General features: G+C 39.7%; 1 protein-coding gene across 1 annotated transcript; it reads left to right on the forward strand.

Annotated features, from left to right (window-relative positions):
- Window positions 1-696: 696 nt before the first annotated feature.
- MS3_00007151 (uncharacterized protein) lies at window positions 697-22428 on the forward strand. Its single transcript, XM_051215406.1, has 9 exons — window positions 697-741; window positions 3158-3297; window positions 3338-3459; window positions 3512-3666; window positions 3715-3842; window positions 7991-8897; window positions 9381-10147; window positions 14814-14956; window positions 20501-22428. The coding sequence occupies exons 2-9, from the start codon at window positions 3166-3168 to the stop codon at window positions 20643-20645; spliced, it is 2499 nt and encodes an 832-aa protein (XP_051065907.1). The 5' UTR covers window positions 697-741; window positions 3158-3165; the 3' UTR covers window positions 20646-22428.
- Window positions 22429-28000: the final 5572 nt, after the last annotated feature.

Here is a 28000-nt window from a genome sequence, read left to right on the forward strand (position 1 = left end):
TTCCCACCCCCGTAGGCACCGCCACCACCACCACCGTTTGAGCCATATCCACCATAAGGACCACCTAGTCGATAGAACCATCAAGCAAACTACTCACCTCCGTAGGAACCCCCGTAACCTCCGTCATACCCGCCATAGCCTCCACCCATCGGTCCATAACCGCCGCCGCCTCCGTAATTATTATTCAGTTATTGATCTTCTGCTGTTCATCGTCATTCTATTTTCTTCGTTTTTGTATCCCGCTACGGGAGATTATGTCCTTATTTGCTTCTGGTCTATTGCATGTCCGAGTTTAAATTTCGCTCTATCGCTATGTCAGTCACTAATTTTACTTTTAGAACTTACAATATTCATAATATTTTTAAATTATCATGTTTGGCAGCTAATCATCATTAAGAGTTCACAATAACCGTTTGGAGGTTACAACTTCTCATCTTGTCAATGTTCAGATTCAGTTGGTCAGGAATAGCGAATGACAAGTTAGGTGGAATATTAATTCGTTCCATCAGATCTTCCTTAGTTTACCCATAAAATCCGCACGAACTATGCTCACTAGACACCTATATTTTAATATTTGGACGTCTTTTAAAGCACACAGTTGTCTGTTTACATCAGCAGATTGAGCCGAAAACTTTCTGACTCAGATTTGTTGATAACTACATTGGATATTGGAGTTTGTTTTAGGTTTCTAAATGGAGTAGGTGTCCATTAGGCGCCACAACATATGTTGCTTTCCTGAGTGTAAGTGTCCCTACATAAGCAGCAATAAACAGCAGTGAGTGGCTATGAGAAGTCCTAGACCAGACTTAACTAAACTGTCACTGTGTACCTACGTTTTAAACACACGAACCATCCACCATTATTTAAACAGCGAATAATACAACATGTACCACTACTCTCTCTCTCTCTCTATATATATATATATATATATATATATATATATACGTATATATATACATATATATAACCGTAATTCAGGATTTGGGGAGCTACACCTAATGAACATAAAATATACAGGCTATTTTAGGATATCACTTTGTAGATACCTTTGCGATATCATTGCTGTTCCCTAGATGTGGTGGTCGGGCTTGCATGTAGTGATGAGCCAGTCAGGTCATACTGGCTGGAACAATCGTTTCTCAAGGTCCTACCATGATTAGCAGGCCGGCTGCAGAACGACAAAACTGAAAGCAGCAAACCCTGGGTCCTAGGGCGAAGTCGTACTGCTAACTGTAGGGGAGTTAGACGCAGTAAGGTGTTTCTCTTGGAGAACTAGTGTCTGAGGCGATGCTGCCTTCCCACAAAGGAAGGTTTGGATTAGAAAAGGTCGGTCTAAAAAATACACACTTCGCCTTTTCCCACGGACTCTCGTCTTGGTCAGTAAGTTATTTTGAAGTGCGATGCTAACTCGTCAAAAACTTCCCATGAAAAGGCCGTACGCCACCGTCCTGAAGCAGTTGTCTTTTGGGCACTGCGGTCACGCTCTCAGTTCGCTGGAATCATCAATTTCAGCTTCCTCTTCAGGTCTCAAGAAGAAATATTCTCCCATGTTGTTGGCAGCCGGAAGTGACAACCACTCTCATACTTCTATCAGAACCTGAGGTCATCTTGTTGACGACGAGTTCCCTCTCCAGACCCATTGCCGGACAGTTGTGAACTTATACCACTTGGTAGTGATGGCTTCTAGCTATATGCCAGCCTGCATTGCATTTCGTGGTATGCGACTAGACCATCTTCTCTCGGTACCTTTTACATCGGCTTGGATTTACTTTGAGAGTTAGTGAAACTACTTAGCTCATACCGACGTAGATGAAGTTAAACTCTTACACACATTTTGACTGAACTGGACCAAAGTTATTTATTTATTTATTTTAACACATAGATATTGGTACAAGGCACCAAATACATATGCGCCAAACAAATCTCATTTGATTTGCGTGAGGGCTGTGATACTGCCCGGGTGCCCAAACCGAAGCAAGTGGTTTTCTTAGAGGGCCGCACCCCGAGCCTTCGTCCTGAAGGTCTGATCCACAAGACAGTGGAGCATCGTAAGGAGATGCAGTCCCATGGTAGCCGGTGACCAACAATTGGTTCATACGCCATACTATTACTTATTCAGTTACATGGCCGGAATAAAATATTTTATAAGCCTTTGTCGTTTTTCAAAAATATTTAGAAATTATCTGAGGTTACAAACCTTGGGTAATGTATTTTAAAGTTAGCCGCTCCCAATTTTCATGTTCCTCCCAAAATATGTTCCCTATAGTTAATTACTCACTAGTACTGATACTGGTATTTCTATTCGCTTACTTTCCATATAGTTAGTTTCGAACTGTGGAGCATACCAAGCAGGCGTTGATTCCTATCTATATTGGCTGTTTTACTTAATATTTCTTTATGCTGTCATTCATTGACGAAAATAATTAGGATGGATCTTGACGCAGTAATGATCTTTAGAAGGAATTACAGATTTGCTATCATCATGCAGTCTTCAGACTGATAATTGCCTTCTACTTTCGTAAAATGGATTAGATGCGATATCAGGCCAAATCAGTCATTAAACCTATCGTATTTTGACCACCCAGGTCTTTGAATATCTTGTTTAGTTATCATCCTCTAGGTTATCCGGGTGTGATTTCAGTTTCTTAAAAATAGTTGTCTCGAACATAGACCAAAGAAGGATTCAAAAATACTCCAGTGGTCGGAAAGAATGTCACATTTCACTAAATAGGTCAAACACTTTTTGTGCTTATATCTTCTACTTTTACTCACTAGTGTTAGTATTTACGTTCGCCTATCATTGATTTTCTTTGTGCTTTTGTTAGGGATAGCAATTTAGACTAACAAAAGTTGTGCCTGTCGTAAGTTATTTCTCATTTTCTAAAATGAGGATCTCCAGTTGACAAATAAGTTTAGTCTCTAGTGGAATGCTTATTATGTTCGTATATAACCGCTTCAGATAATAGCGCTTCATAAACTCACATGTTTTTCAGTGACAGATATCGCCACAAAATCTTACCATTGGCGTGGTCGAATAGATCATTTAAGTAGGAATTTTACTCACTCACTTTTGATTAACTCAATTTTTTGTCAGTCGCTTCTAGTACAATCGATAAACTTTCATAAATTTACCCAATTTCTTTGTTTTCATCCATAGTTAGTTCCATGGACGCTTTAAGAGCTACATTGGATAGTACTGATGGTCAAGTGGCTACTGTTAGTCGAACTAGTTCACCACCTCCTTTGGATCTTCTCAGTCCTCCTCCCGTTGTTGCTGAATATTGGTGTCATACGCAAGTAATTCATTCCTTCCTACCATTCTCTATACTTCCGAAAGGTGCGTGTAACGAAGATGAAATACGTTTGGACGATAAGCAATTTTAGCTTTTGTCGCGAAGAGATGGGAGAGGTTGTAAAGAGCTCATTTTTTTCTTGTGGCCCTAATGATAAGTTGAAATGGTTAGTTTACAGCATTATTCTTATGTTGTTTGTGTTTCCTCTACTTATCAAGGTGTCTTAGAATAAATCCAAAGGGCTTAGATGAAGAAAGCAGAGAATATTTATCACTGTATCTTTTACTGGTTAATTGTGGAACTAAAAGCGAGGCCAGAGCAAAGTTTAAATTTTCTATCCTGAATGCAAAGCGCGAGGAAACAAAAGCAATGGGTTTGTATTGATAGTAACGCCTACTAATTTCCTCCATCTTATCTAAAGAAAGTCAACGCGCTTATAGGTTTGTGCAAGGCAAGGATTGGGGTTTCAAGAAGTTTATTCGTCGAGATGTTCTCATGGATGAAGCCAATGGTCTTTTACCAAATGACCGCTTGACGATTTTATGCGAGGTATGAAGATCATTCTTTCTTTTTACCATTTGAAGATCGATTTTTTCTGTCCTGATTCTTATTAATTTTGCTGGTGCCCTTAATTCCTAAGCAGAACATTGCACATTTAAACACCATTCCAACAACGTGGGTTTAGGCAGTTAGGATCTGTCATTGACCCTTACACGAGCAACGCGGCTCACAGTGTAGCACATAATTTTGTACTTGCTAAATGACATATTAATGATTAATAACTTTAGCGTCTCTGGTTGTATTCTTATTTATGCCGATCAAGCTGGTTTGTCCACTGTATACTGTCCCCGGCCGTTGCTTCTACCTCGATGTGGTGGTCGGGCTTGCATGTAGTGATGAGCCAGTCAGGTCATACTGGCTGGAACAATCGTTTCTCAAGGTCCTACCATGATTAGCAGGCCGGCTGCAGAACGACAAAACTGAAAGCAGCAAACCCTGGGTCCTAGGACGAAGTCGTACTGCTAACTGTAGGGGAGTTAGACGGCAGTAAGGTGTTTCTCTTGGAGAACTAGTGTCTGAGGCGATGCTGCCTTCCCACAAAGGAAGGTTTGGGTTAGAAAAGGTCGGTCTAAAAAATACACACTTCGCCTTTTCCCACGGATTCTCGTCTCAGTCAGTAGGGTCTCAAGTACAGAGCTAGCACAAAAAAGCCGTACGCCACCGTCCTGAAGCAGTTGTTTTTTGGGCACTGTGGTCACGCTCTTAGGTCACTGAGAACAACTCTGACAATTTCTTTTTCAGGTGCCTGTAGAAGAACCCTTCCACAGTGTGGGCAACCAGTAAGTGGTAAATACCCTCATACGTTTAACAGCACTGATTAAAATCTCCGCTTCCCTAGTGGGCTAATTAGATCGTTGGCGACATGGTTTAAACTGACCACACTGAGGTAAATGCCTTCAGTTTATATGTTTCACATTCAAGATCTTAATACCATCCATTACGGCTTTTCAACTCATATCATAAATCAGATCAGTAGATAAAGTCTTCCCTGACAAGTCTTATCATACCAACCGACGTTTAAACTTCCTCCGCTGATCATCGTGTTCATGGTCAGATGGGATGAGTTTCCGAGGATCCATCAGTTATGTAGACGCCACTGAAATGGGCTGAGTTTTCCTAGCCTTTTGGTTTAAGTTGCGAGTAGATATCATAACTGTTTCCACAGCTTTTCGAATATTATATGAGGCTACTTCAGGGTGGATATCATTTTCACGGTTGACTAGCTCCGTTTGTAGTTGTTCCTGGAATATTTTTTTAGCTTTTCATCATTAGTTTGGATACTAAGGGGTTTACTTGTTGTGGCTTTTCTACGTCCATTAAGACTCAGACAAATATGTGCTCGAACTGGGTCATGATCCGAGTCTAAACATGTGCTCAAGGATGAGCGACAGTCTTCAACCGAGGCCCCCCCAACTATGGCCAATTGCAATGTGGTCTATTTGAGTCTATGGATGAGTCGATCGCGGAGGTCACCACGTCAGATGATGTTTCTCCTCATATTTAAAGTTGGTTTTTGCCAGAAATAGACAGTTATCTGAACATAGTTGCAACAGATGGTCACCACTATCTGTTCGCTGAGCCTCAATACCGTAAGATCCGCCTAAGTGGGGTTCGGTTTGGTTTATTGTACTTGCTTGGGCATTAGAATCACTTACCACTACTACTACTACATCAGGGCGTTTTGCTTTTTGAAGAAGGTTAGATAGCTTCCTATAAAATTCACTGTTAACTTGGTCTGAGCTTCAACCAGTGGTAGAGTAGGCAAAGACAACGGAAAGGTAACGGCATGTATCCCCATATTTTCGAGTTCTTAATGTCCCGTTTAGTCGAACAGCGCACAAGCGACTGTCTGTTGGGATCCAGTATATAGGAAAGCCTATTCTGCCTCAGAACTTAGTGCTTTCCCTACACCAGCGAGACCACGGGAAGTAACAGTGGGGTTTTAAGATACTTGAATTTTAAATCGTGCCGGTTTTTTATATTGACAATGCGAGGTCAAATGAATGACTAGTTGGGTCGTTTAAGCGCGTTTTGGTGACGCAGCATATATCGATGGTGCAAGATTCTAGAGTCCTAGCCAAAAAAGCCTATTGTCTTATCGGACACAAAATTCTAACAGTAAAAGCTCCAACATGTGATTTAGAGCGTGGTTTCAGGAGACCAGAAATATATCATTAAGTAAACTCAAATAATTAGCATTATTGATGCGTGGTGATTAAGATATATGAGAAGGGTTAGTCAGGGTATGGAAGAATTATTAAGATGTGAGAGATTCGATCGTCAACAAGATGATCTCGGGTTCTGTAACCGGCCTGCCTATCATAGTAGGACCTTGAGGAACGATTGTTCCAGGTAGTATGGCCTGATTGGTTCATCACGACATGCAACCCCGACCACCACATTAAGGTAGCAACTATGGTTGGAATACATCGCTATTGTGAACGATTAAGTTTTACCACCCAGTTTTTAATCACTAACCGTGGTTATCATATAACTACATCTAAGTAGTCACTATCTATCGTCATGGATTAAATCAGTAGTCGACGACTCCGTAAATTAATTCAATTTCTTGGTTTGGTTGCTCGTACCGTCCAACTCACCCCTAAACCACTAAATATACTCCGCCGAGACGCGTTGGTTAGGCTTACTAAACATATGTCTTAACCCACCACCTTAAGTATAATCTACAAAGTTAAACAGTTTGGTTTACAAGGATACAAATTTAAAACTATTGTGTCGCAGAAACGTTACCAGTTCATCTCAAACCTGGTCTATATTCTACAAAATGACCTGTTCATTCCTTCATTTTACTACTACCTTGAAAAACCCTCTTAATTTAATGAGCTGATACCTACTCATTCCTTCACTTTGTATTTCCATGAAATGAACGATTCTTGTTCATACTTCTCATCTATGATCTATTTCCAGCTCACTGTCTCGTTGCCCTATAAGCTATTTTGTAACTTTTGTTTGATATTTCAAATTACTTTTTTTGATCAGTTTTTAAGTAATCATTATGTTTAACATCTACATATGCACATGTATAGGCTTGCCTAATGACGTCGAAAATAAGATTTCCTTCACTGTGTCGTCTTATTTTTTTCGGAATGTTTGAATGATTTTATTTGGTTCTTGTTTATTGTGATGTGTTTTCATGTTTGTGGATTTGCTGTCTCACTTTTCTGCAAGTTTCTTGGTTGTGCTTTTTATCTGCAAGTGTGTTATCTCATAAACGAAATGGGGCTCACAGCCGATCATGTGTGATTCTAATTTATGAAGTACCCGGGGCGGTAAATAAGGGTTTGGCGAAGAAAACTTCTCATTGTCATCGTTTTGAGTCTTACATTCGTATTTACAGTAAAAACAGATATAGCACTTTGATTTATAGCAACTAATTAAGTATTTTTTGAAAGCATTTCTATAAGGCACATAATAGTTTTAAATTTATTTGTCTTTCTGTGTAAACCTGTGTTTACTGTTATCGTACATACTTTTTATACCTTACTTGATTCATATTCCGGGTTCATGTTCCCGTAGTGAGCTTCCAGTCACATTCTGACTGTGTAGTATGTATTCTCCTTTAACAGGCTTCCAGTTTATGATGGACGTAATCGTTTTGTAATCAGTCAATCAGCAACGACGTAGAACTTCGTACGTACGTACATCAGTTCAGGTTACCACATCACACTAAAACAGAGATACAATTGTCGATTCAAATCCTATAGTGGTAGAGGTAGTTAAAGTATATGCAGTGATAGGAAAGATTAGGGTTTGAAGACGTTATTCAATGAGTATAATCCAGTAAAGTAAATTTGGAAAAAGAAAAAAAAGGGACATGAAGAATTCAGATGATTAGAATTTGGGAGAACACAAAGAGTGGATGCACCTGCGCCATTTGTTTTGTAATAATACAAAGATATGTTTGACTGGCTTAGTTTTTTTTAACGTAGAATCCTCTCGTAGTCAAAATTGCTAAAATACTTCAATTATATGTGATGTTAAACTAAGTATTGATGCAAATAAATCTAAAAACAAGCATGCCTATGTTAACGTTATTTTTCTAACTTCATAATAACCGACTAACTCACCACAGTGTAATGCAATGTATAAACAATTTGTTTTCATTAAAACCTCAGGTTTCAGTCGTGGGCGAGATTCTTTCGGAAAGTGGACAGGTTAACAATCAGCCTATCACCGTTCCAGAATGCAATTTACATGAAGATATTGGAAGCTTGTTATTTAAACAACTGCTGACTGACGTTACTTTAGTTGTTGTTTCTAATAATCCACCAAATGGGAAATGTTTAAGTGATTGTTCTATATCTCATGTACACCAACATTCTTGTACCTCAGGTCATACTTTACCCGGTTTCAGTTCTGTAAATGAACAAGTAACTAAATTCTCAGCTTACGAATCAACAGGCGAAGAAGATGAAGATGAATTAGATGAAGGTGAGGAATTTGATGATGAAGATGACGATGACGAAGATGAAGATGAACAACAAGAGAATGAGAGTGAACGTGAAGAGGATACACAATCCAGTTATAGAGAATCACAGTTAACTTTCCTGGTTGAAGATGGGATTCATTTAGCTTCTAATGGTAATAATAATAATAACGAACAAGGTGAAGCAGAAGCAGCTACAGCAAGTCATCGAACTTTAGCCACCAGTGATAATCATGCTTCCAGTACTTCATCTTATCCTAATCATCAACTAACACATGTTATGTCCTCAACACTGACTCCGGCCACAACAACGAATGTACCAACTAAAGGTGTAATAGTTCCTATTGCTTCTGCTAATCCTAGTCCATTGTTAGTCCCATGTACGGGTGGTGCTTCAGATCCATCCTCAGTAAAACAATTTCCGTTAGATAATTCAATTAACAATGTTTCTAATGGTGATTGGCGTTCAGCCACATCTTCCAGCTTTGTTTCTACTCAAGGGCACACAAATCGTGACGACCAAGAAGTGAAATCAAATGGTATTTGTGATGTCAGTCAGAGGACTTCCGATGGCACCTGGTCTTCGTCCAAAAATGGTAAGTAAAGGATCTCCTAATTGGCCTATACGTTGCTTGTTTGAGTTCGAAGCAAGTTTACTTTCTTGTTTCGTATTTTGAGAATGAACCCAACTTAAGTATGAAATTATTTCAAACATTGATCACAATCCTATAGTAGTTGCTTACAATTGAGGTCTGCTGTTGTATTATATGACATTAACAGGAAGAAGCCTGATCCTAATAAGATCTGCAGAGATTGTGTAAAGCACTTGACAAGGAGCAGATATGTTTCTTTCATGTAGAAGAATTGTTTATCTTCCCCCTTTTTATCACGTTAGCAACTATATTCCTTGAAATCAGGACTAAACTAAGTTTATTGAGTGGGGGTGTGCTCTGGAATAAGTTTTAAGAGAGGTTTATGGTTTTAAAGCTTACTGACGTGTCATAATATCTAAAAAATTTCGATGATAGTCAAGATACATGCAAATTTTATTTCGCTGATGATATAACTTGTGTTTTTAGGTGTTCATCGGTGCCGGATGTCCGGTTCAGTGCCGTCCACATCTTCTGCCTTGCCGACAACTACTGACTCTTCATCATCTTCCACTTCAAGCGTTAAGATAAAACAAACTGCTGGACATAACGCGGATGTCGGAAGCAGTAGTACAACTACAAGTAGCACAACCATTAGTCAAAGTAGCTCTCTTGTCAACACTGTATCTACTCCTTTATTTAATTCGAAAGAGGAATCTGAAGATACTGAGGAGTCTGTTGAAGCCGAAACCTCTGGTACTTCTAGTCGTGTACGGCGTAGTACACGTAGAAGAAACACTACTTCAACTACCACAACTTCGAATCGTCCACGCAACCGGAATAGTCGGGATTCATCACTTTTGGCTACAGTTTCAAAGGCTGCTTCAACCACTTCATCTCATTCTAATCTCGTCGCTACTCCATCGAGCTCTACAGCGTGCTCGTTGGGTACAACAAACCAGACTGTGAAGTGTTCTAGCATGGGTACCGGTAATAGTAGTAGTTCAACAGTAAACGGAGCTTCAAGTTCCAGTGTTGTACTTCGCCAATTCGAAGCACACAAAGCTATTCTAGCCGCTCGAAGCCCAGTTTTTGCCGCGATGTTTGGACACGGCATGGAGGAGTCCAGAGCGAATAGGGTGGAAATCACGGACATGGAGCCAGATACCGTTGCAGAAGTTTTGCGATACATATATACGGGACAAGTTGTTGGTATGAATCGACTTGCTCACGAGTTATTGGCTGCGGCTGACAAGGTTGGTATTTTTCTGTTTGTATTTTGTACTCAGTTAAGTTTACAAAATATAGTCTAATAAAATTTACTTGTATATAGGTTTTTTGTTATTTCCCGATCGTCGCTGCTACCTCGATGTGGTAGTCGAGCTTGCATATAGTGATGAACCAATCAGGCCATACTGGTTGGAACAATCGTTCCTCAAGGTCCTACCATGGTCGGCAGGCCGGCTGCAGAACGACAAGAATAAAAGTAGCAAACCCAAGGTCCTAGGACAAAGTCGTACTCTTAACTGTAGAGAGTGTGACGACAGTCAAAAACATCCTGTGAAAAGGCCGTGCGCGGCGTCCTGAAGCAGTCGTCTTTTGGGCTCTGCGGTCACGTTCTCAGGTCGTTAGGGCCATCACATTTTCAGATCTCTCAAGAAGAAATATTCTTCTGTGGTGTGAGCAGCCGGGGAATAACAATCACCCTCATGCATCTAGCAGCACACCAGATCACTATTCATAATCATTCTCCTTTAATTCCTATTATTTCTCCTACGTCGACTTTAAACCATTTGATTTCACTTGACCTCACCAGCCAAAACGGGTAGCTGACAAGATACACCCTCTGTTTATCTGGTGACGCGACGGCAAGCTCTTGTGGGCTGACGGATGTAGGCATAGCACTAAGTTTGAGGGCAGAACAAGTACTATTAGAATGGATTAGTGTTAACAGTCGCCGATGTGCTGTTTGGCTAAACGGCTCCGTAAGAACTCGGAAGGGCTGGGACACACGTTTCCTTCTCGTCATTTTTGCCTACGTCTTCACTGACTGCAGCCCGGATGAAGTGAAAAATGGATTTTACGGAAAGCTTGAACTTCTTCAAACAACTACACACACAGTACTTGTACCAGTCCCGACCGTTGCTGCTACCTTGACGTGGTGGTCGGGCTTGCCTATCGTAATGAATCATTTGAGCTATACGTGCTGGAACTCAGTCAGCTACAACGTAGAACCAGTCACATATATACATCAGTCCAAGTCTCCATACCTCATTAACACAGCAAGATGAAGACCGAATTCATAGAAATAGTTAGTTCAATGGTGTAATAAATAAATGAAAGATTTTATATAACGATACAGTACAAAAAGAAAGAATTAGTTCGTAGAAATGAAGATATGAAATAATTTTAATCTCATAGTTTAAGGGAAGACAAAAAGTGTATACATCTACTGGCAGGATTCTAATCCTGTACTCACCTTGGATGGTGAGCAGATAGAAGTAGTTGAGAAGTTTTTGTATCTGGGTAGCTACCTAAGTGCTGGTGGTGGCGTGAGTGATGAGATCAGTCCACGTATAATGTAAGCCAGAGTGGCTTATGCCAATCTGGGCCATTTCGGCGCCTTCGTGATGTTATTCTGACTGTAAAAGGTCGGATCTACAACGCGTCAGTGAGAGCAGTTTCGCTCTATGCTTGTGAAACCTGGCCTCTCCGAGTTGAGGATGTTAGATGACTCTTTGTGTTCGATCATCGTCGTCTCCGAAGGATTGCTGACATCCAGTGGCAACACCATGTTAGTAATGCAGAGGTTCGGCATCGTGTATTCGGGCACAGAGATGATAATGCAATTAGTGTCACCATCTTGAAACACCGACTTCGGTGGCTTGGACATGTTCAATGAATGTCGTCCCAGAGAATTCCTCGTCGTGCATTATTTGCCGACTCGGACTGGTTGGAAGAAGCGGAGAAGTGGTCAATGTATGACGTGGTGTCTTGGTATAAAAGAAAGCTGTAAAGGCCTGGCTTGTGTTGGTCCTTCACGACTCCCAGGTTGGGGTCCGGGAGATGGTGCAACACAGTGGCTAGAGACGTTATCAGGTATGGCTCAGAATAGAAGCCAGTGGCGATCCTGCTGTAACCTTATTTTACTTTCTCCATAAAAAGTGGTTGCTTCTTCCTTAACTGAGATTTCTCCTGATCGTACCTTTTCGTTTCCCTCATTATTATTATTACACTAATTTGTTCGTTATTCTTTTTTTACGCTCCTTATTTTTCATTTTTCTCCCCTTTTCAAATTCTCATTGTTTTGTGTGGCGCATATATATTTGGTGCCCTCTTGTACCAGTATTTATGTGTTCAAATAAATAAAAATACATCTACTTCATTGTGATCGATTCTGAGCTATGTCACATTCACCAACCACTGCTTACGATAGTCGCATGGATCCCAACCAAGTAGTCTGCATCTACCAACATGGATCAGATCAGAAGTTAGTGAATTCAAGCACTGATGCCACATTTTGGTTTGACCGCCCCTAACTTCATTGACTACGAAAAGGCATTTGATAGCGTGGACAGACCAACACTATGGAAACTTCTTCGACACTACGGCGTGCCTCAGAAGATAGTCAATATCATACAGGCAAGGTTAGTTGGATGATCTAGACTTCGCAGACGATCTGGCCCTTCTATCCCAAACGTAACAACAGATGCAGGAGAAGACGAACAGTGTAGCAGCAGCCTCAGCAGCAATAGGTCTCAATATACACAAAGGGAAAAGCAGGATTCTCCGATACAACACAGAATGCACCAATCCAATCACAATTGACGGAGAAGATTTGGAAGATGTAAAAACCTTTACATATTTGGGCAGTATCATTGATGAACAGGGTGGATCTGATGCAGATGTGAAGGCGAGGATTGGCAAAGCAAGAGCAGCATATTTACAACTGAGGAACATCTGGAACTCAAAGCAACTGTCAACCAACACCAAGGTCAGGATTTTCAATACAAATGTCAAGACAGTTCTACTGTATGGGGCAGAAACCTGGAGAACTACAAAAGCCATCATCCAGAAAATACAGGTGTTTACCAACAATTGTCTACGCAAAATACTTCAGATCCATTGGCCGGACACTATTAGCAACAACGTACTGTGGGGGAGAACAAACCAGATCCCAACGGAGGAAGAAATCAGGAAGAAGCGCTGGAAGTGGATAGGACACACATTGAGGAAAGCACCCAACTGCGTCACAAGACAAGCCCTCACATGGAATCCTGAAGGCCAAAGAAGGAGGAGAGGAAGACCAAAGAACACATTACGCCGAGAAATGGAGATAGACATGAGAAAAATGAACAAGAATTGGATGGAATTAGAAAAGAAGGCCCAGGACAGAGTGGGTTGGAGAATGCTGGTCAGCGGCCTATGCTCCATTGGGAGTAACAGGCGTAAGTAAGTAAGTAAGTAACTTTCTTCCAACCATCCACAACACTAGTCATCGTTGCGCGTCGTGGTAATCGGTGTTCAGGCATACGCATCACGTTGGACAACCGTCTCATTCGACGAAGATTCACAACCTCATCAACTGATTTACCATCATTCGCTAATACCTTGCGTCTAACTTCATTATTACTTACCCGATGATCCCAGCAGATGCGAGCTATATTTCTAAGACATCTGTGGTCAAATACTAGTAGCTTGTGGCTACCTTCTGCTCCTAATGGCCACGTTTCGCATCCGTAAAGTAGAACAGAACGGACTGCCGTGCAGTATACTCGTCCATTAATTGATAGACGGATATCTCTCCTTCACCATAAGTGACGTAAGTTGGCAAAAGCCAAACGAGCTTTTCGAATCCGTGCTGAGATTTCGTCAGACACCAACCCCTTAGGGCTGATCAGACTTCCAAGATAATTCAAGTTTTCGAGGCGTTCAACTACTTCACTCTCTATTTTTAGTTCAGGTGATGACGCAACCTTTGTTTTATATTTTACTACCATTGAAGTAACCACTTCCACGAATTTAGAGTTCATCTTGTGCTAATGAGGTGTGGCAACTTGGACCAATGCATATATGTGCCTGGTCTTATATTGTAGCTGACTGACTGACTTGTAGAAGGTGATTAATGTCCAAGTAGATAGCTTAAACCAAACAGAAATACATTTAGGTGGGTATTATGGTATTCTGACTCAGCAAACAGATAATAGTGGCCATCTGCTGCAACTGTTCTCAGACAATCGTTTATTTCTAGCAAGCTTTAGTTTTAAGCGTAAGGAGATACATCGTCTAACATGGCGACCCCTTGCACCAAACCAACGATGTGCTCAAATAGACCATATTTTCATCAGTCATTGCTAGAGAGGCTTGAAAGCGGACTGCTGCTCGTTCTGGAGTACATGTTGAGACCGATCATGCTCTCATACGAGCACATATTTGCTTGCACTTCACTAGACGCAGAAAAGCCACATTGAGAAAACCTATTAAAGTTGGTCTCAGCGATAAGAAAGATAAAGGTAAATTCCGGGAACAACTGAGGCCACACTTGGTCAATTTCGTAAACTAAGTTAGCCCAGATGTTGCTTGGAAAGATATGAACTGCTGTAGATTTGAATATCTAACTTCAACCAACTCCACTGGATACCGGCTCAGTGGTTAAAAGACTGAGTGTTCGCGCGTAACCAAAGATTCTGGGTTCGACCCCTGCGTGGGGTTCGTAAATGCTCATTACGTAGGAGTCCCACACTATGGCGAAACGGTCGTCCTTTGCCTTTAGGTTTTCAGTGGTGATCTAACATTGATCGGTTCATGACTCAAATGTAATTCTACAGTTTCCATAACCCTACAAAAAGTAGTTCATTCATTACATTTTTATTTGAAATTTCTGCTTCATTTCGTTTTGTAATTGTGTTGTTAATTTTTCAGTACCAATTAGAACGATTAAAAACAATGTGTGAAGAGGCTCTTGTGGAAAGTCTTTCTGTAGAGAATGCGTGTGATATATTTGGACTTGCTGATATGCATAATGCAGAACAATTGAAAGCACATACGCTAGAATTCATAATGCTGTAAGTTTCTAGTAGATTGTAACTAATTTGTATATGTCAATACCCAGCCTTCTAGGAGGTAAGTCTCTGTCCAACTAGGTCTGTTCTGACGTCTGTTACTGTAACTATAGGTAATGGGAGTTGAATTATATGCGGAGTATCGGTTCCTTCAAAATTGTACGTTCTTTGTGATTTAGGTCAGCGGTCTAAAAACATAAGTCCCTTGGCTTTCTTTTGATTGCATTCAATCTTTTAATATTTTCTTGTACCACGTACTCTTTGAAAACCTTAGTTCGCAATCAGTAATCGTAGTTGCCTACCAAACTTAAGTTGTTTTGTTCTAAATCAATTAGAAGACTCAGTGAAACGACCAGCTTTGGGAACGTAGCGTGTAGGAAGATTTCCAGCAAGTTGGATGAATGCCGTATCAGTCTTTTGGATTACAGCATACTTTAAAACCAAAACAATGATTATCGTTGTTACGTATACTTGACTTTGTCACTAGTTCCTTTCTTAACGTTACCAAGGAGATATTCAGATTCAGTCAGTGCAGAACAAGTACTATTAGAATGGATTAGTGTTAACAGTCGCCGATGTGCTGTTTGGCTAAACGGCTCCGTAAGAACTCGGAAGGGCTGGGACACACGTTTCCTTCTCGTCATTTTTGCCTACGTCTTCACTGACTGCAGCCCGGATGAAGTGAAAAATGGATTTTACGGAAAGCTTGAACTTCTTCAAACAACTACACACACAGTACTTGTACCAGTCCCGACCGTTGCTGCTACCTTGACGTGGTGGTCGGGCTTGCCTATCGTAATGAATTATTTGAGCTATACGTGCTGGAACTCAGTCAGCTACAACGTAGAACCAGTCACATATATACATCAGTCCAAGTCTCCATACCTCATTAACACAGCAAGATGAAGACCGAATTCATAGAAATAGTTAGTTCAATGGTGTAATAAATAAATGAAAGATTTTATATAACGATACAGTACAAAAAGAAAGAATTAGTTCGTAGAAATGAAGATATGAAATAATTTTAATCTCATAGTTTAAGGGAAGACAAAAAGTGTATACATCTACTCCATTGTGATCGATTCTGAGCTATGTCACACTCACCAACCACTGGTTACGATAGTCTCGTGGATCCCAACCAAGTAGTCTGCATCTACCAACATGGATCAGATCAGAAGTTAGTGAATTCAAGCACTGATGCCACATTCTGGTTTGACCGCCCCTAACTTTCTTCCAACCATCCACAACACTAGTCATCGTTGCGCGTCGTGGTAATCGGTGTTCAGGCATACGTGGCACGTGACTGGCATTTCTCCGGGGGTAACTGTAACCTGTTGTCACTGATGTGTTGCAGTACCAATGTCGTGCGTCCCTCTAGCTGTTCTAATGTCGCAACAATTAAGATGTCATCGAGATAAACCGCGACCCCCGATATACTTGATAGGATGGTATCCATCAGTTGCTGGAAGATAGATGGGGCAGTCTTGACTCCAAAAGGTAGGCAGTTATACTGAAACAACCTACGATGAGTATTGATAATGAGCAGCTCTCTTGATGCTTCATCTACTTCCACTTGCAAGTAAGCATCAGCAAGATCCAGCTTTGCAAAAAACTTTCCGTCATTTAGCATAGTGAACAGATCTGCAGGAACTGGCAACGGGTAACGATGTTGTTCTAGAGCTGCGTTAAGACCTGTTGAGAAATCAGCGCATATTCATATTTTACCATTTGCTTTCTTAATAACCACAATGGGTGCTGCCCAAGCAGAATAAGAAACAGGTAATAACTCCCTTTAGTTGTAAGCGATTGAGTTCTTCACCAACTTTCGATAATGCTGCATACGACACAGGTCTCTTTGGACGGAAGACAGGCTTATCTCCAGGTTTCAACCGAAGCGTTGCTTTCATAGCAGTGCATTGACCCAATACAGGCTGGAAAATGGTTGAAAACTCCGTCATTAGCTTCTTTGCATATGCTTCAGGTTCATGGGGTTGTTCCACCAAATGGCATACGGTGCTTAACGGGACATCAGCTAAATGCAGCTGGTCGATCCAATCTAAACCAAGTTAATTTAGATCAGCTGGCGTTATGTAACATACGTGGAATCGTGAAAAGACACTTTACAATCTAGTTGTCCCAACAAACGTAGGTGATTACCGCATGCAATACGAGGTTTCTGTGTTTTTGATGGAGTTTTGTTCTCTGAGCTGGATGGTTTGGTCGTGGAGCTTTCATCGTTCTTCTGAACGACATCATCAGCACAAACTTCAGATAGAAGTGAAGTGTTCGAATTTCTCCATATGTGTTTCACAGCTTGTTCTGTGCACCTCGATGTTGATTGGTTCTTGTTGACCTTAAATTTATCATTGTTTACTTCTTTGTTTTGGTTGTGTCTCCCATTGGTTTGATTTTTGTTCTGTGTTGTTGGCACCGTGTGTGGTCTGCCCATTCTGATCCAAGATTTTCGTGAGAGTTGTCACGTCAGATGCAGTGTCTATTTGCAATTTAAACGGATGCCTATTAATATTAAGGGTAATAAATTTCCTCTCACCTGGGGTTTAGTTCTGACAGGTTGCTACTAGACTCAAATAATTTTTGCAGGATTTAGGGACAGGCTTCCTGGTACTTCTGGAGCTGTTCATCTTCTTTTTTTGACAAAACCCATCTTTATGACCCACAGCTTTACATTTCCTGCACCGATGTTGTTTATATGGACAGCTTCGAACAAAATGCCATGCACCGCAGTGCCATCGTTGGGCAAGAGGATTTGTTTTTGCCTGTTGACCGGAACTAGGTGTAGTCGGGGCAGATTTATGCGGGTTAGGTGGTTGTTGGACTACATGAACTTCGGTACGATCTAGACCACCACGCTGGACCATCGTAGTGTCACGCTGAAAATTCATTAGACGTTGATATTCACTTGCAATATCAGTGAGTGTCAATTTAGGGTCTTGGTCTAATCGACTTAGCAAACGTGTTCTAATATCACTGAACTTCTTCGATTGAAGGCTGCAGATGAGAATAAGGGCTTTAAATTGGTTTTCAGTAAGCGACTTCAACTGGAAGCGTTCGCATTCTCGGTTGACGATACCCACATGCGTGAGAAAATCAATGTCTTCGTTCATAGTCAGCTTCAAACATCGATAACGTGCGTTGAACAGTGAAGAGTTATCTCCAAATTGTTGGCTCAATGACTGGACGGTATCCGAGAATGAGTGCTCACGTGGGTTTAGAGGCAGAATTAAGTTTCAGTATCCATCTAATTCACTAGTACCCAGTTTTCGAAGCAGCAAGTGGACTTTCCAAGCATCATCCTGATTAGCTAAGTCAAATTTGAATAAGTCTTCATAACGTCGAAACCACATATCAGACGTAACACTGGAATCAGGATTATAATGAAACTCGGAGATACTGTTAGCGATTCCATCAACTGATGGTGCAGTAGCAGTTGTATTAGAAGTCCTTGGTTTCGTGTTAGGCGTAAGCTTTGCATCTGCTAACATTTGCATTAGTTCTAGCTGCTGCTCGAGCAACTGTTCTACTTTTGAAGGATCCATGTTTGCGCCAACTCCGTCGCCAAATTTGCTAGGTTTGAAGCGATTACGAGTTCACTTAATCTGCGAACGCAACAAAGACTCGGTGACCAGAAGACCAAATAAGCTAGCTATTCGATGCGTCCCAGCCCCGCTAAGTAGAGGAAGAAGTCTGGGCTTGGAATGGGGAAGTATATTCCACAAGAGCCAAAAAACGAGCGATAATAACAAGCACAAATCAAAACGTATATATTCAGCACAAAACCATCCTTGGGGAGAGTTACAAAATAGCATACTAAAAGACACAACGAACCAATAGTGGGAAATACGACATGAAGGTGAAAGAAATTCAAATTTTCTAAATAAAATTACAAAATTAGGTCCTTTTCAAAGTGAGTTCTGGGGATCTAACGTCCCCAACACCAATTGATTGTGAATATTGTTTGTCTGAATGTAAATCGAGGCGTGAATAATTTTTCAAAGTTGTAATTATTATTCGATTTGTGTAAAGGCTGCTCCATTGTTTTGGATTCAGGGTTTTTCAACTCCCCTTGGTGAATCCTCCGTACCTACCAACCCGATTAAAGCACCGGGCATCCGCTTTTCATCCTCTCAATTTCGTAAAGAACATCCTCGCCGAGAGAAGGCGATGGGTAGGACTTCTTCGGTAATGGCTGTATACGCGAGTCCATGTGAGAGCATTTCGAGGAGAGGGGACTCTCTCCACCCTCGATCATATCAAGGCATTTGGGAGTACTAGTCTTCGAAGTCATCTATAAGCGGACTGAGCACGGTAATAGGTTAGACTACCTGATTGAAGTCTGCGTGATTATCGTAATCAACTGTTAGAGTTTGGGTGATACTGCTATTAATCGTTCGTAATGGCGCAGCTACATTTACTCTTTATCTTCCTCGAGAACAGAAGTCCCGAAATCTTACACCTTTTCTTTTTCTATACTTAATTCTTCCTACTTAATTTGATACTGTCACTACTTCTACTCTGGAATTCGTCCTGAAATAATTTTATCTCACTGTGCTAATGTTGTATGACAACTTGATGCAAATATGTCCGGTTCGACGTTGTGTGTAGTATCATCAAAAGACAACACAACTAAGTAGGCAGCACATATGTTAAATTTATCTTTTTAGTAAAGTAACACAAACAAAACATGGGAGTGATAAGTCTTCTAATTGAACGCTAGATTCGGTTTCTTAAGCTCTCTAGTAACCCCCAGGTTTAATCTATACAGCGACTTGAACATAAGAGAAAAGGCGCGAAATATGGAAGAAACGCTTTTGTTTGTTCGTTTGTATACTGAAAATCTAGGATATTTATAGTATTTTGTCTGGCCTTGGCCTTTCGGGAATTTTTGGAACGCTACTAAACATAATAGTAGTATGGATAATCATCCAATCAGAAACCCAGTATGTGACTTGACTTTCTAGATGTTTCTGGTAAAACTTCTATTGGATGCTGATTGGATAAGATGTTTCTCAGCGTTTCCAGAGCCTTTTTTCGAGGGGTTTTCTGGATCTTTCCAACAGAGATAATTTAAATATGATTATAATTTACAGACAACGTAACCCCATTATAACTTACAATAATATCCGAAAGTTAATAAATATCCAATGAATCTACCATCATTAATGGTGTCACTGCGTTTTCTCTTCAATGGAAGTAACGTATTTTATTATGAATAATAAGTTGATAAAAGATCCCTTACATTTATGTACATTTTTCGGATTCAGTGAGTATGAGTAAGAAGCACGGAATTTTTCAATGGTGACCTTTCAAGATAAGCTCCATTTAACTACTTTTTATGTTCGGAAATTAAAGTGGTAGTAATGACTACATTTGTTAATGTCTCTGGTTCGATTTTCTCCTTGGATGTTTTGTAACGAACGATCTAGGAAAGATACAAACCGTGTTTACTTGTGAAAAGCTTATTTTAAGCTAATCACTTTATCTTTTTTTTTAACGAAAAAACTAATGAAGTGTCTCTTATTTTCCCAGCCATGCTCATGATGTGTGCGAAACTGAAGGCTATGAACAGCTGGTTCGACATCGTCCACGTCTACTAAATGAGTGCTTTCGAAGTTTAGCTTCACAACAACTCCCTCTTCGATGTTGGGCTCGTAAACGTCCAAGGCAATCATAAATTATTAAAAAAGAAACATTTTTAAAAGACCTATCAATAGCATCCCCTGTGTATTAAAATTTCCCTTATCCTGAACTCTATGTTCTTTATAATTTTCCTTTTCTACATATTTTTCCTCTGTTTTCAAATCATTTATCTTACATAAAAGTAATAAAAAAAAAATAGGAACCTATTAATTACTTTTTGTGCTTTTCAATATTTTATGGATGACCTAAAAATCTAAAGCATTTTTTGTTCTTTGTTTCCTAATTAGAATTATTTTGGTTCAGTTGGGTATCTAGTTGCCGATTAGTTTAAATTTGTTACCTTCCTCTAACTTGTGCTTCTTGCTTAATCTTTTCACATTTTGTGCGTTGTTTGATCATTGTGCAGAGTAGTTCAATTTTCTTGCTTTATTAAATTTCCAACGTTGAACACTTCACCTTTTTTTCTCTGCTATGGTCAAGGTGCTTGTTTCACATTGATCTCATTTGTTTATAAAACATTGTGATTTAGTCTCACTTTTCTCTGTTCTTCTGTGTGAGATTCATAGTGTTATCTCTCTTGTGGAAATGTTATTCTCATCTTAAATTTATTGTATGCGTATATCTTATCAATTTTTGCATTAATTAGCAAAATACATTTTATTGTTATTCCAATAATTATTACTGCTACACTTTTCCCCGTTTAGGTTTTAAAGAATCGATGACATGTTATTTTATTGTGAAAGTGTTCATTAACGAATTCAGCTATTGTTTTACTGCCGCATTCCTAGCCATTCTTATGAGGTAACCTAATCCATTGATTTTCCTCATATGATCTCATAGTTTACTTTCAATAATTTGTTATATCATGAGTCGATTGAAGCTAGACCACCATGGAAAACCTGGAAGCACTGGACGGCCGTTTCGTCCTAGTATGGGACTCCTCAGCAGTGCGCATCCACGATCCCGCACCACGCGGGACTCGAACCCAGGACCTACTGGCTTCACGCGCGAGCACTTAACCACTAGACCACTGAGCCGGCATCCAACGGTGATTTCAACCTGTGAAATTTCTAAAACTCTCCACAAAACCCATTCTGATAATTTGTTATATCATTGTTTCCAGTGCGAAATCAACTATGAAGTTGAAGTAACGAAGAAAGTGAGCTGTTCTGTGGACTTATACTTCTATGGAAGAAATTTATCTACTTGAATCGATGTCTTACCAATTGCTTTAGCTGTATACATAGCAAAACCTCATTCTCAAATTTCGCAAAGATGCTTAGTTGTTTTATCATTGTTATGACCTTGAATCGCTTTTACCCCGTCGATACTTTGTTACGACTTGACCTTGATCTGCCTAGTCTAGATTATGACTTTGGCGCGATAGGCTGAGCGACTTAACCTTGAGTCTAGTACGCGTGAGTTCGAGATGGGGTAGAAAGAGAACTATTCTAGAAGCTGATTGGTTGGCAAACACGCAAGTGAGAGAAGAACAAGACAGTTGGAACACTGAATTCTGAATTCGGATTAGTACAAAAATGTACATGAATAAATAAGTGAATATCCTGACCACAACGTACAATAATTTGGAAAAATACAATTATGCCCGAAACTGGGAGTTAGGGTAGAAAATAAGATGCAAAATATTATGTTTAAATTACAATAGTTTCGGAACAGAAAAGGGGTATGGCAATGAATGATACATCAAACGAAAGCTCATGTTCTGTAGAATACATTAGGGACAAAAATAAATGTCAGCGTTTTACAAGCTTTGAATAAAATGAAATAACGTCCCGAAAAATAGCTTTTGTAGTTTGTCAGGGCTTCTTGTTTCCCTGTTCACAACAATCATTACGGGTTGAGATATTCGTCAACTTAGTAACATTTCGTGATTGGGGAGGGGTCGACCTCATAAACGTACGCTAGCAGTTGGAGGACATTATACGTATCATCCCTTACAGTTTTGTAAATGCCGTCATTCGACTGGGGAAATTTACAGATTTTGGGCTAAGTCAATTGTGAAAGTGCTTCAGAATTTCTAGATACCTGGGATTTATCTTGATTTCTTAAATCTCACTCCTATTTGAGATCAGCCCTCACCTTCAATGATAACGATTGCTGTGCAATAGGATAATCCAACTTGAACCTGAAGCATCTAGGTTTTAAACTGTAGTCCTTTCATTAGACAAGAACAGGAGACTTGGTCTAATGTTGATGTTGAATAATTACGATCAGTTTATTCGGCAATATACCTAGTATCACAATGAATAGAGTCCAGAACAATGAAGTTAACAATAAAATTAGTTACATGAAACTGAGGCTTGCTATGAAATTCATATAGATATGAGATACCCGAAATACCACGTGTTTGAAGTGCAGATGCTTCAGCTTCACTGTTGACGTCTTTTAACCGACCAATGAAAATATCCAACAGACTGCTTGTTATTTCTTGTAAAATTCAACTAGGAGAACTTTCAATAACCTATACTAATGGTCATATTTGATGGCGAGTTTTTTTAATAACACTGGCAGTTTGTACTTAATAGCACAGATCAGATCAACACTTAATGACTTCACGAACTAATATGTCATATTGGTTTGATATTTTGCCTTCCTCTAACCCACACCAACAGACATTCTGTCCACGTAGTACCCCGAATGGGACGGAACTGACTAGGATTATGACCTATTCAGTGAATGGTAACATGACCGTCGGTAGACTTTTATTTATTATTATTTATTTCAACACGTAAATAGTGGTACAAGAGGGCACCAAATATATATGCGCCACACCATATTTGTGTGTGTGTGGGCTGTGATACTGCCCGGATGGTGCCCACCTCACTCTCGGCCATACCAGGACATTTGGGGGCTTGTGTGTTCCAGATACGTGTGTAGTGCTTGGTGGCTTGTCATTTACTGAGGGGGTCAGGTATCAGACGTTTATTGGTTTTTCTGTATACTTTTGACTAATATTTTTAGATGGACATCGATGTTCATTCAAACCATAAATCTCCAGCTTTGACGAAATGTGTATTGCGACGTACTGTTTTCAAGTAATGAAGAAATTCTTCATAAAATGGCTCTAGCTAGTGAAGCCTTAAAATCTTGGGCAGAAATGGATTACTACTTTATCGTGACTTCGAACTGCTCAGCAGGTTCTACCAACAACTTTTTAGATTACTTAAGTTTCCTGGTTAACACTACTTACAGATTACCGAATTTAAATTCAGTTTTTCTCGGAGATTTTAAAAACTTAATTATCCTTAATTTCTAAAATCATAGTACCTCAGTAGAATTTATTGAGAAGCATGTGTTTTCGTTCGAATGTGTTTTTGAATATGATAGAAATTTTCAAACAATCAGTAATGTATTCCAATAATTAAAAACATATTCATTTGATGCCTACAAGAAATTATATTGTAGTAATAGGTGAATAATCTATTCAATATGTTTTAAAACACTGAGTTAATCAGTTCCCATTCTATGACAGCAATACACTGTATTTGGTAATTACAATTCATAAATTAGTTCATTTGTATTCTATAAGCTTTCGTATTTTTCTGTTTGTAGTGTTTATCATCTAATTTTATTTGAAAGATGATGGAAAAACATATAGTTCGTGTACATTCTGATGTACAATAGACTATTAGCTGAGAATACTAATAGTCACATGTTGACCTTACTAATGTTAAACTGTTTATATCGAGTTATATTGAATAATGACAACGGATTTGTTGATATGATCTCATGACTTTTTCTCTTGCGTAATACAGTCTTATTGACTTGACTAACGTTAGTTTATTTGACAAAGAGTTGTGCTTTTTCAAAATAACACAAATTCATGTTTTATTGTGCATAAGCTGTATTCTATACGAAGCCGGTGTCAATGACATTGAATATTTAGTCAACCATTTATACCCATTGTTATTAGAAAATAACTCATTACATACATATGTGATTCACAGACTGCATTACACTGAAGGATTTCAATAAACCAACTGTGAGAGAGAACAAACCAGATCCCAGTGGAGGAAGAAATCAGGAAGAAGCGCTGGAAGTGGATAGGACACACATTGAGGAAAGCACACAACTGCGTCACAAGACAAGCCCTCACACGGAATCCTCAAGGTCAAAGGAAAAGAGGAAGACCAAAGAACACATTACGCCGAGAAATGGAGATAGACATGAGAAAAATGAACAAGAATTGGATGGAATTAGAAAAGAAGGCCCAGGACAGAGTGGGTTGCAGAATGCTGGTCAGCGGCCTATGCTCCATTAGGAGTAACAGGCGTAAGTAAGTGAGTAAATTTCAATAAACGTAATTCTTAAAGAAGTTCCAATCAGTACAATTTATCACTTTGTAGATAACATGTTTTTCTAGAATATATTTATTCAAAATATTTAGATTGAAAGTTGTGTTAAAGTTTGGTCAAGTGTTGTTTTCACACTAATCATCATAGTTAACATTTCAAGTCATTGTTATTGTTTAATAAACTTATAAAATGTGATTTTATTAGCCCATAATTATGGAATTTTACTAAGATATTATGTATAACGCTTGCAGTTAAACAGTTTAACCAAAGAAAAAATTGAAACGAGAACTATACAACTTTCATTTGATATCCTTTTTCATGTAACCATATTTTGTCAACACTAATAATAAAATCCTCTACTCTCTTGTACATATACAATTAATTATTTGAATGCCACAGATATTGTATATCTGAATGTCAACAAAATATTGTGTGTATGTGCACTCCGCCTGTAGCTCTTCTACAGTTACTACCGGTCCCAGGTAAAGGAGGAAGGTTGGGCATAGGCTTAGCGACCCTATCCCGTAGAAAACTAACTCGCGAAAAAACAGTAACCACAAAAAAAAATCGAACCATTTAAACTCTGCTCTGGGAGTTAGAAGGTCTTCATTTAAAAGAACTATGATGCCTCATGGTGAAAGCCGAGTTCTGTCGAAAGTCACGAGGCTGATGACCCTTCTAACAAACAGAGCAACAATTTTTATAGGTACATGGAACGTCCAGACGATGTGGGAGGCTGGGAAGACAAGTCAAATAGCAACGGAAATGAGGAGATACAATTTGGCAGTACTTGTAATCAGCGAAACCCATTGGATCCAAGCTGGACAACAACGGCTAAATACGGAAGAGATGCTGCTATACGCCAGTCACGAAGAGGAAAATGCTCCACACACTCAGGCAGTGTCTCTAATGCTGTCCAAAGTAGCACGAAATGCACTTGTAGGATGGGAATCTCACGGGTCCAGAATCATCGAAGCATCATTCAAAACAAAGAAGGAGGGAATCACAATGAATATTATCCAATGTTATGCACCCACCAATGATAAAAACGACGACATTAAAGATCAGTTCTACGAGCGGCTGCAGTCAATCATAGGGAAGTGCCCAAGAAACGACCTCACCATTCTGATGGGAGATCTAAATGACAAAGTCGGAATAGACAACACCGGATATGAAGATATTATGGAACGACATGTACTGGGAGAAAGAAACGAAAATGGAGAAAGATTTGCAAATCTATGTGCATTCAACAAATTGGTCATAGGAGGCACAATATTTCCACACAAGCGTATACACAAGGCTACATGGATCTCACCGGACCACACTACAGAGAACCAAATAGATCATATTTGCATCAACAAAAAATTCCGAAGGACAATGGAAGATGTGAGAACCAGGAGAGGTGCTGACGTAGCTTCAGATCACCACCTAGTTGTAGCCAATTTAAAACTGAAGCTAAAAAAGAACTGGACAAGTGGACAAACAGCAATACAAAGGTTCAATACAGCCTTCCTTCGAGATACTGACAAACTCAATGAATTCAAGATAGCTCTCAACAACAGGTTCCAAGCCTTACAAGATCTACTGAAAGAAGAAGAAACTACTATGGAGGACAACTGGAAAGGGATCAAGGAAGCATTAACTTTAACGTGTCAAGAGGTTCTGGGTCTAAAGAAATACCATCATAAGGAATGGATCTCTACAGAAACACTGGACAAGATCAAAGAAAGGAAGAACAAGAAGACAGCAATTAACAACAGCCGAACACGAGCAGAGAAAGTCCAAGCAAAAGCAGAATACATAGAAACAAACAACCAAGTGAAGAAGAGCATTAGAGCCGACAAGAAGAAATACGTGGAAGAACTAGCAACGACGGCGGAAAAAGCTGCTAGAGAAGGAAATATGAAACAACTTTACGATACTACGAAGAAACTAGCAGGGTAATACAGTAAACCAGAGAGACCGGTCACAGACAAGGAAGGCAGGCCAATCACTGAAATTCAACAACAGCGGAACAGATGGGTAGAGTATTTCGAGGAACTCCTGAATAGGCCGGCTCCAACGAATCCACCGGACATCGAAGCAGCACACACAGATCTTCCTATAGATGTCAATCCACCAACGATGGAGGAAATCAGAATGGCCATCAGACAAATCAAGAGAGGGAAAGCAGCAGGACCTGACGACATACCAGCTGAAGCACTGAAGTCAGACATCAAAGTAACTACAAGCATGCATCACCTTCTATTCAAGATTTGGGAGGAATAACAAGTGCCGATAGATTGGAAAGAAGGACACTTCGTCAAGATTCAAAAGAAAGGAGATCTGAGCAGATGTGAAAACTACAGAGGCATCACACTACATTCAATACCAGGGAAAGTTTTCAACAGAGCGTTACTGAACCGGATGACAGACGGAGTAGACGCTCAACTTCGAGATCAACAGGCTGGATTTAGTAAGGATCGGTCGTGAATAGACCGAATTGAGACACTACGGATCATCGTCGAACAATCAGTTGAATGGAACTCGTCACTGTACATCAACTTCATTGGTTATGAAAAGGCATTTGACAGCGTAGATAGGAGAACGTTATGGAAACTTCTTCGACACTACGGAGTTCCTGAGAAGATTGTTAACGATATCCAGAACTCAGACGACGGACTACGGTGCAAAGTCTTTGTTATGTCCGAGTGGAGATGAAATTACAGGTAACTCCCGAGGACTATTAATGGACTAATATTCTATAAATATTCTTATTGTATAACTACTCAACAATTACACTATGTATATTTATATTCCTTTTATGATAAGCTTTATTTTGACCTATAACTTATTATTGTACGATTTACGCTTCTTAAGTTATGTTCAGTTTATTAACTACTGCCTCCCACATTCACAGCCACTTTTTGGGCTTATTTGTGTACAAATATTATTTCTTATTTTATGGTACGTTGCGGTCTGTGTGATTGATATATAAACCAAGTATGCATGAAATAAACGATCTGCTCTGATTCGGAAGCTGGTATCTTGTTCTGGACTCAAGTGGAAGGGCTCGTAGGACATAGGACCAATA

This window comes from Schistosoma haematobium, chromosome 4 (assembly GCF_000699445.3).
Source record: "Schistosoma haematobium chromosome 4, whole genome shotgun sequence".
NCBI classification, from domain to species: Eukaryota; Metazoa; Platyhelminthes; class Trematoda; order Strigeidida; family Schistosomatidae; genus Schistosoma; species Schistosoma haematobium.